This window comes from Dermacentor albipictus, chromosome 3 (genome assembly GCF_038994185.2).
Source record: "Dermacentor albipictus isolate Rhodes 1998 colony chromosome 3, USDA_Dalb.pri_finalv2, whole genome shotgun sequence".
Taxonomy (NCBI): Eukaryota; Metazoa; Arthropoda; class Arachnida; order Ixodida; family Ixodidae; genus Dermacentor; species Dermacentor albipictus.
The window spans coordinates 147,007,976-147,023,691 of record NC_091823.1 but is presented as its reverse complement, the minus strand read 5'-3'; the positions used below and the strand labels follow the sequence as shown (position 1 = coordinate 147,023,691).

The window sequence follows — 15,716 nt, the reverse complement described above, 5'->3', positions numbered from 1 at the left end:
AGTTCGATGTGCGGCCCAAATCAGAAGAACGGCTGTAGAAAGAAGCGCGGAATTTCTGCAGGAGAACAAGAAGCTGGCTTAGTACTGAAGAGGATGTTTCATCGTCGATGGAGCTGTGGGAAATGTCGAGGAGTGACTGATCAACCACGTCAAAAGCAAGTGCGCTAAGGTCCGTAGAAGTAGAAGCGGCAGAACCGTCAAAGATGCAAAAGGTGTCGACTAGTTGACCATGGCCTAGGCATTCATCATGATATAAAGGTTAAGGAACGTCGTGGGATTGTCGACGACCATTTTCGCGACGCCACTGCGAAGAGTAAGGAGAGCAAAGGGTAGCGGAGAAGATTTGCGGATAAGGAACGCTTCAGAGGGCGTAAAGAGAAGAGTGCCATCAGAAATAGCGGCGCATGACACAGGCACAAGAATGGAAAGCACGGAAGGTCGGCGTTGTCAACGGACAGAGTTTATCACTAGAAAGGCGGTTTTCGATAGTCTCAAGGTTAAGAAGTGCAGAAAGTTAGTTTGGCGTGACAACGGTCAATAACGGCGTTATTATTTGCCAGGTGGTCCCAGCCTAACATAACGTCTTGGTAGCACGAGCGCATCACAACGGTTTCGACGGTATACAGTACTCTTTTAATGAAGACGAGAGCAGTACAGGCAGCGAGAAGCATAACGTTTTGAGTGTTCTAGGTTCGAAGGAAGAAGTCGGAGAGAGTCGTTAAAACCTTGCGTAGTGTGTGACAGAGTTCCGCGGGAATTAAGAACGCAGAAGCTCCTGTATCCACAAGTGCCAGGACGGCGATTCCTTCGACAGACATGTCAAATACATTGGCTGGAGAGGGACGAGGACTTGGGCATTGCGGCGTGGATGCAGCTCGTGCCTCGGGAACTGCAGCCATCAGTTGTCGGGCTCAGTGGACACGGTGCTGCACCGCATTGGAGAAAGCAAATGACGACGTGGAGATGGTGAGCGGCGGGTAGACGCGGTTGGACGGTCCGAAAGAAAGGAAGGCGTAAGAAGGTTAGAAGGTAAAGAGGAAAACTGAGCGTGGAAAGGTGGCTCTCGCCGGATCTTCGGGAAAGGAAGCATTCAACGACGACAATGGCGTGCCACGTAACCAGCATTCCCACAAGCAAAACATATTGGACGGTCATCGAAGGTGCACCACTGGTCGAGGTAAGGTCCGAGTCGGGGTTGAGGAGTCGCAAAATGCTGTCGGCCTGGTAGCGCGATATGAGGAAAATGCTGTAGGTCTCGAAGTGACATAGCAGGAAAATGCTGTCTGAAATGCGGTCCATGGATAGAGGGCAGCAAAAGCGTTTGTGGACGAGATCAGGCAACTGCTTCAGCGTACGTGAGAGGTGCACTGACTGGTCTCACGGCAATTCAGTGACAAGTGCTCACGCGTTGGAAGAACGGCTTGAGAAACTTGCTCTTGAATGCAATTGTGGACCGTAAGTGGCAAAAGGGGTGGTGGTTTAGGGATCGAATACATCAAAGATTGCTTGCGAGCGACCTCTGCTTGAGCGAACGCCTGAATTTTCCGGAATAGAGAAGCATTGTTGTCGACTCCACAACTTGACAGAGTCTACGCGCGTAGTGGGAGCGTGGGTGTGAAGTTGTTGCCTGTGCAACTCATTGTATATCTAACACAATTGGATGACTTTGATGACAGTGTGATGACTCTTCAATAATAACATATTGCTATGGCATGAGCCGGGCGAGGAGAAGAGGAAGAATAGGTTAGCTGGTGTAGCCTCGGGACGCCATCTTGACTTCACCATCAATCTCGTCCCTTAAATAAAGCCGGTTTAACGTTAACCGTAACAGTTTTGTGGTGGTGGTGCCGGGTACTTCGACCAAGACGATGGAGCTGCTGCAGCAAGTGCCACGCCGGAGCTGAAACCTCGCTCGACTGCCTGCAACACCGCTTGAGATTCCGATGTCCCACAGCGGCGACCAACAGCCTTCTCTGGCTGCTCCAGTGCGAACAACCGGCGCCTGGATGCATCAGATGGAGCCCCGCCCTTTCTCAGGAAAATTCCGTGAGGACGTGGAGGAATGGCTCACCCACTACAAGCGTGTGAGCAAGTACAACGGCTGGAACTCCACGGCTCAGTTCGACAATGTGGTTCTGCTCCTCACAGACACTGCACTAGTGTGGTTCGAGAACCATGAAGGTACCTGTACGACGTGGGACAGCTTCGTTACTCACCTCACAGAGTGCTTCGGCGATTCCACCACGAAAAGGAAGCGGGCGGAGCACACATTGCTTCAGCGCGCTCAAGTACCAGGTGAGACCTGTACTACGTACATAGAGGCAATCCTGAAGCTTTGCAGAATGGTCAATCCTCGAATGTCCGAAGAGGACAAGGTTGGACACCTTCTCAAAGGCATAGCCGAGGATGTTTATAATTATTTAATCGGAAAGGAGAGTCTCACCTCGGTCACCGACCTCATCGAGCATTGCCGCACATTTGAGGCATTGAAGCTGCGCCATATCAAGCCAAAGTTTGGCAGGTTAGCAAATGTCACAACGGTGGCAAGCGTTGACGAAAGCGACAACTACGGTTTTCAATTTGACCTTGCGGCAACTATAAGGCAAATTGTCCGCGAAGAACTTGAACGACACACAAAAAGGGGCGGATGTCGAACAGCTTGGTTGCGCTTCCAACCAACCTCAAGAACATGCATCTGCTGTGTCCGCATTGTCTGCCATGCCAGGCGTTGCAGACTGTCGAATTGATCAGCTGCGACAGCACCGGCGTTCCTTTCCCAGCGACATGACGCCCGATCAACGAACTCGTCGAGCTACCGCCACGAATAGGAATTCGGAAGATCGCGTTTATTATTCGCAGCGTCCCAGGGTTGACCCCTAGGCTTACAACGTCGGTCGCGCATCGCCTGTTTGTTACAGCTGTGGCGCCTCAGGACACATTGCTCCTTTTTGTCGCCGGCGCCGACAGACAACAACATATGGCCCACCACCAACTTGGCCTAATTTTGAACGTGACAGTTATGACGGCCGTTGGCCGACAGACCCTGATACTGCCAACACCACAGGCGCGCCATCCCGGAGTACCTTTTGTCAATATAGTAGAAGGAGTGGCTCGCCAGCTTCAGACCGCAGCCTGACGCCCCCAACCAGTCGCCAACGCCGTTCACCGTCACCACAGTGACGTGCTACGTCTCCACCGCCTTCGGGAAACTAGCCAGCGCGGCCGATGGAGGTAAGGTCACCGGACAGTCTGCATCTCTGCGATATACTCCTGTGCCTATTATGATGATGAAGAACAAAGTGCGTGTGTTAATTGATAGTATACCTGCAACAGCATTAGTGGATACTGGTGCTACCGTTTCCGTCGTGAGTGTGACTTTCAAAGAGAGGCTGGATCGGAAAGTTATGTTCCCGTGGAATGATGGTGTGACGTTTCGTGGTGTCAGTAGAGAGTGCCTAGTCCCCCTTGGTATTTGTGTTGGAAGTGTTTTATTCGAAGGAGAAGATCTAAACAATTTCTCGTACTACCACGGTGTACTCATGATGTGATTCTCGGGATTGACTTTCTTCAGTATTGTGGTGCATCCGTTAACTTTGGCACAGGCGAAATTACTTTGAATAGCGTGCTTCTCGCCACCCTTGCCGACACATCCTTACCAGTGAAAAGCTATTGTGTTGTTTCGAACGATTTGCTGCTACTGCCTTGATCACTGTCACGCATCCCGGTCAATTTCGCTGCCGCCGACCTTTCATCGTTTGACGCGCATGTCCAGCCACTTACGTCGAGCTGCGGAAAGAAAGATGTACTTCTACCACGCTCTGTCGTGGGAGTAGTTATTGGCGCCTCAAATTTGTGGGCTTTCAATTGTTCTTGCGTCCCTGCCGTTCACCCGCGTGATATGAAGCTCTCTGAATTTGACGAGATTATTTACAGCTCCATTACAGTTCTAAGCGAGGAGGAGCAGTCTCATACTAGCGATCCCCACCGAAGCACTTCTGAGAGCAGATCCTACGGATGATAAACAAGGCGCTACCCTCACATGAGCTTCTCGCTCTCGCACAAGTTTTGTGGGCACAGCTTTTTGTGTTCGATTTTACACAAGGCGACTAGCAGGCTTTACTCCCGCGTTCTCGTGCTCGCCACAGAATTGACACTGGATCTGCGTACCCCATTCGGCAAAAGCCTTACCGCGTTTCTTCAGTAGAGAGGACAGTTATTGCTGAACAGGTGAAATACATGCAGCGGAAAAGTGTTGTCCAAGAGTCCTCTAGTCCGTGGGTAGCATCAGTAATCTTAGTAAAGAAGGATGGATCGTGGCGGTTTTGCGTGGATTACAGGGAACTGAGTGCGGTCACCAAAAAGGTTGTGTATCCGCTTCCTATAATTGATTATGTCATCGATTGTCTACATTCCGCTGCCTACTTTTCATCACTGGATTTGCGATCAAGGTATTGGCAGATACCCATGCACCCAGACCATAAGGAGAAAACTGCCTTCGTGACACCAGACGGTCTTTATGAATTTAACGTTATGCCGTTCGGGCTCTGTAACGCGCCAGCAACATTCGAACGGTTCATGGATACTATCCTCCCAGGACTTAAATGGGAAATTTGTTTGTGCTACCTCGATGATGTGGTGATTTTTGGCAGCTCGTTGAGTGAGCATAAGAGCCGTCTGTCTTGTTCTGGATTGGGTCAAACAAGCCGGCTTGATCCTATATTCCAAGAAATGTCGTTTCGGGGAAACCGAGACATTAGTACTTGGGCATCTGGTCGACAAAAACAGTGTGAGGCCAGATCCACGGAAGATTGACGCAGTCAGCTCCTTCGAAGCACCGAAGTCAGTGCGGTAAATGCTGCAAGCGCCCTACGACCGCTCCGCCAGGTCTTCTCCAACCTCTGCCGCCGCCTCGCCTGCCATTTGAACAAGTGGGTATCGATCTTCTGGGCCCATTTCCCCGATCATCTAACAACAACCGATGGGTGATCGTATGTGTCGACCATCTGAACCGTTAAGCGGAAACGGCGGTCGTACCATCTTCAAGAGCTGCGTCCGTTGCAACGTTTCTGTTTCGATTCATTATTCTTCGAAATGGTCCCCCCCCCCCTCCCGTGTCACTAGCGATCGCGGTCGTCAGTTCGTTGCGGACGCCGTAGAAGAACTGCTTGGTCTCTGCAGTTCGCAGTTCCTTAATTGAACGCCCTATCACCCTCAGACAAATGGGCGTGTAGAACGTACGAACAGAACTCTAACGAACATGCTGGCCATGTACGTATCTTCCGATCACAAGGACTGGGATGACGTACTCCCCTTCATCACCTATGCTTATAATACTGCAAATCATGAGACGACCGATTAGAGTCCTTTTTATCTCCTTTACGCACGTTCACCGCTAAACTGCACTGACACCATACTACCGTTTGACTTTCACAGCGAGTATTCTGTTGCCCAGATGCTTTGTCTTGCCAAAGAAGACCGGCGTATTGTTTGTCTTCGTACTGTGGCATCGCAACACCGATCGAAAGAGCGCTATGAGAGCCGACACCAGTCCGTCTCATATGCTAAAGGAGACTTTGTATGGTTTTAGACTCCAGAACGTAAACGTGGCTCATGTGAAAAGTTTTTACCCTAGTACACGGGCCCTTTCGTCATTGTAGATCGCTTGAGTGACTTGACGTACGTGGTGGCACGCTTGACGTCCGCTGGTCGTCGGTGCAACCGGACCCAGTTAGCACATGTTGCCCGTCTTACGCGGTTTCGCCTTACGGTTTCCGGGTGATTTGGACTTGCCCAGCGGGCTTCGTCTGGCAACCGGGGACTGCTACGGCATTAGCCGGGCGAGGAGAAGAGGAAGAAGAGGTTAGCTGGTGTAGCTTCGGGACGCCATCTTGACTTCACCATCAATCTCGTCCTTTAAATAAAGCCGGTTTAACGTTAACGTAATAATATAAAACACGTCGTCCTCAATACCCTTCATTATAGGCTTGATCATCACTTCCTCTGACAAGGACAAGTCACACTTGTTTGCAAAGGTCAACATTGTTCTCAATATAGCTCGTGAAATTTCTGTGACCTTTGAGATCGTGTACGCAAACATTGTCCTGCACGAAGCTTTCGTACTGCTGGCAGATCGAAAACTTGTCTGAAGCTGGTCCTGAAGACCAACACGAAGTGAGGTCGGCTTCATGGTTTAGAAACCATAGTTTTCCAACGTCCGTAAAATAGAATGCGACGTTTCCCAACTTGGTATCATCGTCCCACTGTTTATGAGCACTCACTCGCTCATAAGAGGAGACCCAATCATCAACTTTGTCATCTGTGCCGGAGAAGAAGGGATCTCGCTGACGCACGGCACCGGCACAAACCAGGATGGGTGGCGCCGCCGGAGGAGGGCATGCGTTGCCAAGCACGATGGGGGGTAGAGTGCGCCTCCGAATTTCCAGGGTGGTCGAAACTTAGCACTTCCAACGCTTGATAATAGATTTATTAACAGGGGACGCAGGCAGAAGGGCAACACTTGCTAGCCTTCTGCGATGGGCAGCCACCACGAGCTCATACCGTTCGCGATACCCGCCGTGGTTGCTCAGTGGCTATGGTGTTGGGCTGCTGAGCATGAGGTCGCGGGATCGAATCTTTGCCACGGCGGCCGCATTTCGATGGGGGCGAAATGCGAAAACACCCGTGTGCTTAGATTTAGGCGCACGTTAAAGAACCCCAGGTGGTCAAAATTTCCGGAGTCCTTCACTACGGCGTGCCTCATAATCACAATGTGGTTTTGGCACGTAAAACCCCACATATTATTATTATTACCGTTCGCGATGCTGCGGAGGCACAGGCCTCTTTTCTTTGTTAGTGTGCGTGTGTGCGTGTGCGTGCGTGCGTGCGTGTGTGTGTGTGTGTGCGTGCATGCGCGTGTGTGCGTGCGTGTGTGTGTGTGCGTGTGTGTGAGAGAGAGACAGAGAGAGGGAGAGAGATCAGAATATGGGCTTGCGTTTACTCTGAGCCCAGGAGACACGCCGAAGCAGCCTTGGCACAGTCCACGTTTATGTTGCGCGCGCACACACTTGATGATGATACTATGCAGATGATCGAGTGCACAATAAATGCCGAAGCTCGCACGAGAGCGGCAGCGCCGACGTCGAGCAAATCCCGAGCTTCGAGAGCGAGAAGCGCATTGAAAGCTCTAGCGGACGGAAGTCGTTATCGCCGAAGATCGAGAACGGGGAACGCAAGCCAAGCGCCGGTGGAGGCAAGCCGACCCCCAGCTTCGAGAGTAGAAGACCAAGCAGAGCCGTCGAAGCAGAGAGATTCCTCCCACGGAGGGTGCCGATGGACGGTTCAAGAGCGCCGTCCTCGACCGTGAGTGCGGCCATAGCTGCAAGCTGTGTGATGGACTGCGGTTCGATCACAACCTAACGCAAGTCAAGGGTGTGCAATTCAGAACCGAAGCTGGAATCTAGCAAAATGAGGACAGCGAGACAAAATAATTTCATGAAAACCGCGCTCAACACGAGTTCAAACTTGAGAAAACGACCACCAGTTTCACTGTTTTAACAGGGTTCACTGCGTGGAACTGGCTTTACCTTTCTCTCATTGTTCCCACATGGGTAGTTTATGACGACTATTTACTGTAATCTCACTGAGTGTTAGGTAGGCAAGTGCAGATATTCGCCTTCCAATGAGAAAGTGAGACGGGAAGAGAGGGTCCAGATCTTGGCAGTCGCTATAAACGTGTGTGATTGACCTGGAACTGATCACAGCTGCTACTTCAGCTAGGGTTATTTGCTGCGGTTCTCCGTAAGAAATGCCTTGCCGATGCATTTCGTCAATGTCAGCTTGACAGACCTGATAAATTTCTCGCAGAAATCGCCCGCCACGGTGCGTGATCGGCGATAAACCGCCATCCTATATTATGGTTAGCGGTGTAGTTATAAACTTAATTGCTGAATGATTTACGCTATATCGAAAGCTCTCTCGCTCTTTAAGAACGCCACAGCATTTTCTGAATATATAAAAGAAGGAACTACCCGCGATGACACAGAGCGTCGGAGAGCGTTGAGAAAACTTGTTGCAGTGATGTCTTCGACTAGTTCGAGGTGAACAGCTCTAATCACGGCACACGTGAACAGGCAAATACACTTTGGCGTAGCCATCTAGATGTTTAACGTAGAGGGGACCAGCGAAATCTAGTCTGAGGACTTGAAAGGGCTCCGCTCTTTCAGGTTAGAACGGTGCACTTGCTACAGAGAAAGGTCTGACGTTGTGGCATTGGCACACGATGAATCCTCTGATGGCATTATCAACTACCTACCATCCCCGTAATATGCATAAGCTTTCCCTTATTATTATTAATAAGTTTTCCCTTATTTGTACAAGTGTATTAGGAACTCCGGCATGAAGGTGTCGATGGTGTCACACGACGAGGGCAGCTTACAGTAGTAGTGGTCCATTCGTTGGATATTGTTCATGGCAAGATTTCTTGCTGAGTTGAAGGCGTCTTGCGACTCGTAGAACTCCCTTGTCGAGAAAGCAGGTCAGGTCTCGAAGGGGTAAATTCAGTATGGTTGGACGGCTTGCGATTCTTTGGCATTCAGTGCTCCCCGGGAAACTTCTCCAGCTTCGAGGCAAATCATAGTATACAAGCTCAAACACGGTGCAGTTGTAATTTGTATTGGTGCTGTATTTGTGAATATCCATGATTAGTGGTTCGGTTTGCATGGCGGTTTGCAAAGATTATGCCCGATAAGGACTTTCCTCTGTGACACTTGGTGAGGGATCGGTAGAGTTTCGCCTAGGGTGTGCTGGGCATTCCTGCTCCTAACAATTAAGGCAGTGGTGTCTTGCCCACAGGACATTGTTGTCAATTTATGAGCGGAGACATCGCTCGTAAAAAAAAAAAATTGCAGGATTATGCTTTCCATGGCAATGCCTCCGCAATGTGATATTTCTTCTGCTCTGAATCTCCGTTATGCAATGCCGAATGAAGTTTTTTCATTGGTTAGGATCCCCGGTGATTCAGTACGATGCAGTAATTGAATTAGTCCAAAACTGCGTTGATGTGCCCTCAGCTAGGTCTTGACGCACATACTGGTACATTCGTTCAAAGACGAGAATGGCTAGCAGTTCGAGTCTGGGAAGGCTTGTCTCCTTGATTGCCGCCAGCCTGTACTTGCACAAGACTATAGTTGAGCTGTTCTTATTTTCTGCTGCGTAACTGTAGCAAACGGTTCCGCAGGCTGACAAGTACTGACGTCAGCGAAGAAAAGCCTTGCGTATTTGTCGCCAAGTGCATGTATGCCCTATTGGTATAACCGGAGAATTTCAGTATCCCAGAGCTGTGGAAGTTCATTGCAGCGATTCTTCCAATCGTGTAGAGCGTCCAGTGGCAGTTCTTCTTCCCAGTCAACTGTTTCCTCTTAAGATTTTCGGAAAAGATCTTGATCCTCATTGTGGAAAGGGTCGGCATGCTTAGAGCGTCGTATAGGCTAGAAGTCGTCTGTAGTATGAACCACTTGGTATCGGTTCTTTGTTGAACAAACTCCATAGTGCTTCCGGGCCTAAACGAAAATACGTCGGGGTGAAAATGTCATACAATTCACAGGACTTTCAGTACTCCTGTAAGTTGTCTGAGAAACAATTCCGGAGGCTGCATCGATTGTGTGCTGAGAACGCGTTCGTCGTTCGAAGTCCATTTTCGGAGCTTCATGGATGCACTTGCGAATGCCTCAGTGGTTTCTGACCGCAGCTTGGACGTGCTTACGACGGAGTCCACTTCTGTTAAAATGTCGTCGAGATATATAGGACCCCACAGTCTTTCTGTATTTTTGGAGTAGCCGACAATATTTGCTCAAGATGATGACGGTTGGTCACCGCCCAAAAAGGACTAAAGGTCGTGCCGAATAGTACTCTGGCCATGCGCCTTATGCGAACGTTAGAGAACGGTTGACCTGGCCTGTGCTCTTTCTCCAATCGCAGGTATCGTAAAGCTTCTTGGTCTGTGCTGGTGACGCTTCTTTGCAGAAACACGTTTTTGATGTCTGCTACTAAAGCAATGCAATGTTTTCTGAAGTGAAGTAGGAACTCTATGAGATCGGCAGTGCGGCTTGGTCGGCACTACAGGCGGCTGTTAAGGGAAAGTTCCCGTTTTCCATGGGAGGAAGCATCGAAGACCACTCTTACGCTTGTTGTATGATCCTCGCGGATTACTGCATGGTGTGGCATGTAATACACTGTGGCTTTTTTTTGTTCATTTCCATTCTAGGCTACACCATCGTTAGTGTATTTGCGTATGACAGGATTACATTCTCGCAGAAGCTGAGGGTATCGCCGAAGTTCTCGAAGTTGAGTTAAACGCTTCCGTGAGTTGGCTGGAATGTTGTGGTTGCGGATGTTCTGTTTCCATGTAAGCGAAACTACGCAATGACGATTTTTCACATTTACTCCGCTGTTGAATAAATACAGAATAGGGTGTGTGTCCCGGGTCTTGTTATGGCCATCGGATATTATCCACATAATTTTAGGTCCCAGTAGCTAACTGTGGTCATCTAATGGTACGTCACTGCCGCTTTCAGTACAGTTGTCTCGGTGAAATGCGCAACTGTATAATGCCAGAGGCTACTCGTCTGTGCAGAGTCCAGCCTAATGAAGTCTCAGCGGCTTTGACTCCGTTGTCGAGCCTCCGTGCGTTTCCCGTGGCAAATGACCAGTAACAGTCACAGCCAATTAACACGACGATAGCTTTTGGGCTTTGCGCTTGATCGATGTCAGTGAATTCGTGATGACGGTGCTCGCAGTTGTCGACAAAGTGTCTACTCGGGCATGGAATGGATTGGTCGCAGATCTTGGTCGAGACGAGAGCTTCGATTCGCAGTGACTTTCAACTACGTACTGAACTCAGTTACAAGCACGCGCCGGAAAGTATTCTCGTCATGATGCCCTCAAAATTGTCCACTGTATGACGGTAGTGATTGAGTACTTGACAATTTACGTAGTTTCTCAGTCAATTACTCAGTCATAAAACAGAGTTGGCTCACTCCATCCAATAAAACGCGAACTAGCAACTTTGGATCCAACTGCCCATGCAACAGCTGTTTGGAGGTATACGAGCCGTTTGGAAGTGCCCGTACCAGTCAGCTCGAGTTGTATCTGGTGAGGTAATGGCGGAGTCCAGCGGTGTATTTCCTCAACTTAGAATCGCAAATTGTTTTAGCATGGCGCCAATCGCTCTTACCGCATTTCGCCTTTCTTATGCAATTTTTTGCTACGTGATGCTCGAAGGTGAAAACGTAAGCAGCGACGTTCACTTCTTAGGCGTTTTTCCTTTTATCTCGAGACCAATTGCAAAGTCGGTGTGCTCTGTGTGATGGCGCGCTAACTTCGAAAAAGCGGGCCTTTTTGTCGAACGGATTTGGCGAATGAGGTCATAGATTCTATGGTTGAGGGTTGATGACACAGCAGTTTCGGTAAGGTTCGATGAACCAATTCACAATCCTATGCCAAGGTCCGCCTCTTTTCTTTTGCTTTTTCTTTTTTTTTGTTAGACAGCGTGTTTCTAGTGGCGGCACTACGTGTTCCGCATTTAAGGATTAACCGAACTCACGCGCCGTGGTCAGTGTCGTTGCGACCTGTGAGTCTTGCGTAGAGGCATTTGTGCATGTTACATTGACTCTCCCGCTCGTAGCGCGGCTGCCTCATGAGGACCGGTTGGCGTCCTTCTCTTTAAACTTCCAACCGTTTCGGCGTGACGATGTCGTTTCACTAACCACCTCGTGCTTCACGCGCCACACTTCTTTGTTTGCAATGCCCAAACTTGGTGAAGGGACTACTTAAGGCTTCGAACCGCGTCCCATTAACATAGCTTGTTGAATAATAAGCATTTGTCCAGTCTCGCACCTCAACACATCCAGAATAGCGTAATACTAAATAAACCGTCTTCAGTCGATATTGCTAACCTTCCTTATGCGCATCAATAATTTCTATTCAGGTGTTGAGTGATGCCAGCTTTAAATCAAGTTTTCTGGTATAAGGTCGAAGACTGACTTCTCCTCTTTAACCTCCGAAGGCTTTCTCGTGTAGTTCGTTCAGTTGCTATTCATTGAGACCCATATACATATATTCATTGAGACCCATATAAGCTCGAGTGCCCGTAAAAAACTAGAGTATAAATTGTTGCTTGTATGACTTGGGCCAGTTCATGTTCTTTTATGCCAGACAGACGTTTCCTATTTCTGTTTACGCCAACTGGTACATTAGCTGTGCAATGGGCCTGACCAACACCATATATTTCCAACTTTTCAGCAATATAAGCCACGAATCTCAGCCGGTAGCCTAGAGGCTATGGCATTATGTTATTCAGCACGAGTTCAAGGCTTGGATCCTGGCCGAGACGGTTATATTGACACGTGTACTTATTTTTATCGGGCGACCATGTTTCGCCGCCTAACAAATGTTATCGCACAGTGGAGGACGCGCCTACATGTAAAAGAAGTTTCTGGAATGTTATGGATGGATCCGTCCACTGTCTTTCGCCGCAACTTGTGTAAGCTGATAGCATGTGTGCGCGACGCGAATAGTGTAGAACTTTGTGGAAGACATGTGGGTCCCAGCGGGTAATCTGCAACATTCGACGACTGATCTATAAAAGCCGATGCGCTTGACCCGCTGATCAGATTTCCGACAATCACCGACTGTGTTCGCCGCTATTATTGTGCTATAAGTGTAGCCTGTCTTGTGGGCACAGGCTCGTCTAATAAGTTAGTTTTGTCGTTAACAGTATTTATACTGTGTTCAACGTCACCACCACGTGACAATATTCTGATTAGGACGGAACACAAAAGCATGCATTCGGCACATATTACAAAGAACCGCAGGTGGCTAAAATGAATCTAGAGACCCAAGACCCCCTACCCCCCTCTCTTATAGCGTTCTCACAGAAAAAGCTTCTGGCAGGTAAAACTCCTGAATTTTTTTCATATTCGTGTCCTTGGAAGGCCGTATATTGAAAGCTTTACAGAAATTCTGCTAAGTTTTCGCAGTCGTGTTGTTCAAGTTGACTCTTACTTGTACTGATGTATCTTTAACACTGGGCAGGCACACCTTCTTTGCATGTACATTTCTTACTTTGAGGCCATTCTCCAACCTGTATTGTTCCCTGCATTGTCGTTCGCGCACGAGAAAGTAATGCCGTCCGCATATATTCCGCAGCGTGTTCCGTTATATATATATATATATATATATATATATATATATATATATATATATATATATATATATATGTGTGTGTGTGTGTGTGTGTGTGTGTGTGTGTGTGTGTGTGTGTGTGTGTTTATGTATGTATGTATATGTATGTATGTATATGTATATGTATGTATGTATGTATATGTATCTGTATGTATATATATATGCCTCAACTATATAAAGTGCAACTGAGTGTGGCCACCTTCGCACCACAATCGGTTGCACTACGCTCCTCCAAGAGGCACGACGTGTCGAGTGTGCTCCCAAACAACACGTTGCAATGTGGCAGACACGATTTAAATGACAGAACCATGGATTTAAAAAAATGCTACGTAGTTCTTACGCATTTCTCTTGGATTTACTGCTAAATAGCGAGTGAACGAGATAACATTATTTGGAATCCGACGATTGGGAGGCCCGTGGCTGGGACCGCCTAGATTGCCACTGGGAGCTGCTGCTCCCGAACGATCTCCATGGCTCGCTGGATGGTCTAAAGTTGGTCTTGGAGTTCTGAGCTAAGCAGCGCAGCCAACCACCGCACCCGTAGATTTTCCAGGGAGACTGCCATTTTATGTTCACATATTTTACATCCCTACAGCGTGTGTTGAAGGGTGGCTCTCACAGACTCTCTCATACCGCTGTCGTATATATCGGGTTAGCTAGCCACTGAATTTTTATTTCAGAATTTCGTCGACATTATAGTAACAATTGTCCGCACGTACACATTTGCCTTCTGATTCTTGAGCTGCTTGCACGCTGCGTCCCAGTATGCAATAAATACGTAGGTAAGTAAATTATATACAGCATGGTGGCCATTTTACTTAAGGACTGGATATCGAATTATTGCTCACTGAATTATTCCAGCTGAGAATAGTCGCCACGTGACCACAACAACCACACGATGTTAGTGACGTCGTTGTGTTCTGTCTGGTTTTTGCAGATTTTGGATTAGCGTGCATCTCAATGCCGCTAAACAAATTGCCTGCTGCCACGAGGTTCTCTCAAGCCCCGACAGGGTCGAGCCTCTTAATCTGATCTTTGCTCCGCTGGGACACTCGTGCGGTCCTCCCAATGTCCCCTGTGGAGACCATCTGACCTTTTTGTTTTTGGGCGGCACGTACTTCACAAAAGTGTCCCCGGATGTCGCTAAAGGATTGGGCCTTTACCTGGCACTCACACGCAGTCTACGAAAGTTGGGCATGGAATTTGAAACGTCGCATGACTCGGCGCAGACCATCATAGAAGGCATCGCAAAAAATAAGAGCATTGAGCAGCTGCGGATAGAAAGTAAGTGAACTGCGCGTAAAATGCAGAATTTTATTGAGTTTTTCAGCGCTGTAACGTAGCCCATCGTTACTTTTCAATTTACAGATATTGGGGGCAGCATAACATTCTTTGCAGTTAAGTCAGAACACCTAAGATAACATGTTCAAGCTTGTCCGTAAGTGAATTGCGTTTTGCGGAATACTGCGGACAGCCTAAAGGACTCTGCTGGTGGCGCAGAACATTACCAGAATAAGCGGATGTAAGATTGGTGACCAATTATTGTATAATAGCTGCTAGCGTGAATTTTCTGCAGAAAGAACATAAGGTGAACACAGAGCCTTTCTAACGCAAATGTTTATTAGTTAATCCTGGCAGACTCTGCTAACCATGGCTGCTGATGGGTGCAGGTGGGGTCTTGCCGGAGAGGTCATTAAAAAAAATTCGCAATGTTTGGATTGACCCACGGTCACCCCAATACCCCGGCCAAGTGCCCTATAAGGCCACAGTCGTACGTATTGTTTGTGCAAACATCAACAAGCTCTTCAAGATGATCACGGGGTGTGTCACGTAGCCTAGCATCCCGCGCGCACCAGATTTCTTTAAGCCAAAGACGCAGGAATGAAATGGGATAATTTAATGCGGTTGAATAAACGGATCACGAAAAGTTCAGGTAGATCACAACATGTGCTTTTGATGTGCATAAGTGGTTCCAGTTTTTTTAAACGAAGCCTCCCGTAGCAGCTAAACGTGTTAAATGCATTGTGATTGGACAAGGCAAATGGTTGGTAGCGAGATTTGTGGTTGGACAAATCTCGCTACCACAGTGGCTGCTTCAACTTACCTGTCAGGTATCCCAGCATTTTCGGAAGTTTAGCACGTTTGCAGAAATGTTAACTCACTATTCATTGCAAAACATTGCAGTTCATCTCTGCGCAAACAAATTCATCAACACGTAACTGGTTGGAGCTATTGAGAAATTGCTCAAAGTGTGATGGCTAACTGGATTTCAACTCCATGAGCAACATGTGATTTTTCAAAAAGGTTGTTTGTTGGGAGGTTGCCATTGCAATACACAGCGAATTTGGCTACAACAATCAGCGTATCAGCTGGAATCACTTTATTCCCTACCTTGTTTCAGTTCAGCCCACACTGTATACTCTTCTAACAAGCAGAATTTTGTTTTCTGCGGCATGATGATTACTAGTATGCTCTGC

General features: G+C 48.1%; 1 protein-coding gene across 4 annotated transcripts in view; it reads left to right on the top strand.

Moving 5' to 3' along the window:
• Positions 1-15,716, top strand: part of LOC139057616 (NLR family CARD domain-containing protein 3-like) — a 132,322-nt gene that overhangs the window by 89,356 nt on the left and 27,250 nt on the right. For all 4 annotated transcript variants that reach the window (XR_011512941.1, XM_070536155.1, XM_070536154.1 and 1 more), the window contains one exon: positions 14,177-14,523. Coding sequence is in view for 3 of the 4 variants with exons in the window: in XM_070536155.1 (XP_070392256.1) it covers positions 14,177-14,523 (347 nt within the window). In the remaining variant the exon portion in view is untranslated. The remainder of the gene's footprint in view (positions 1-14,176; positions 14,524-15,716) is intronic.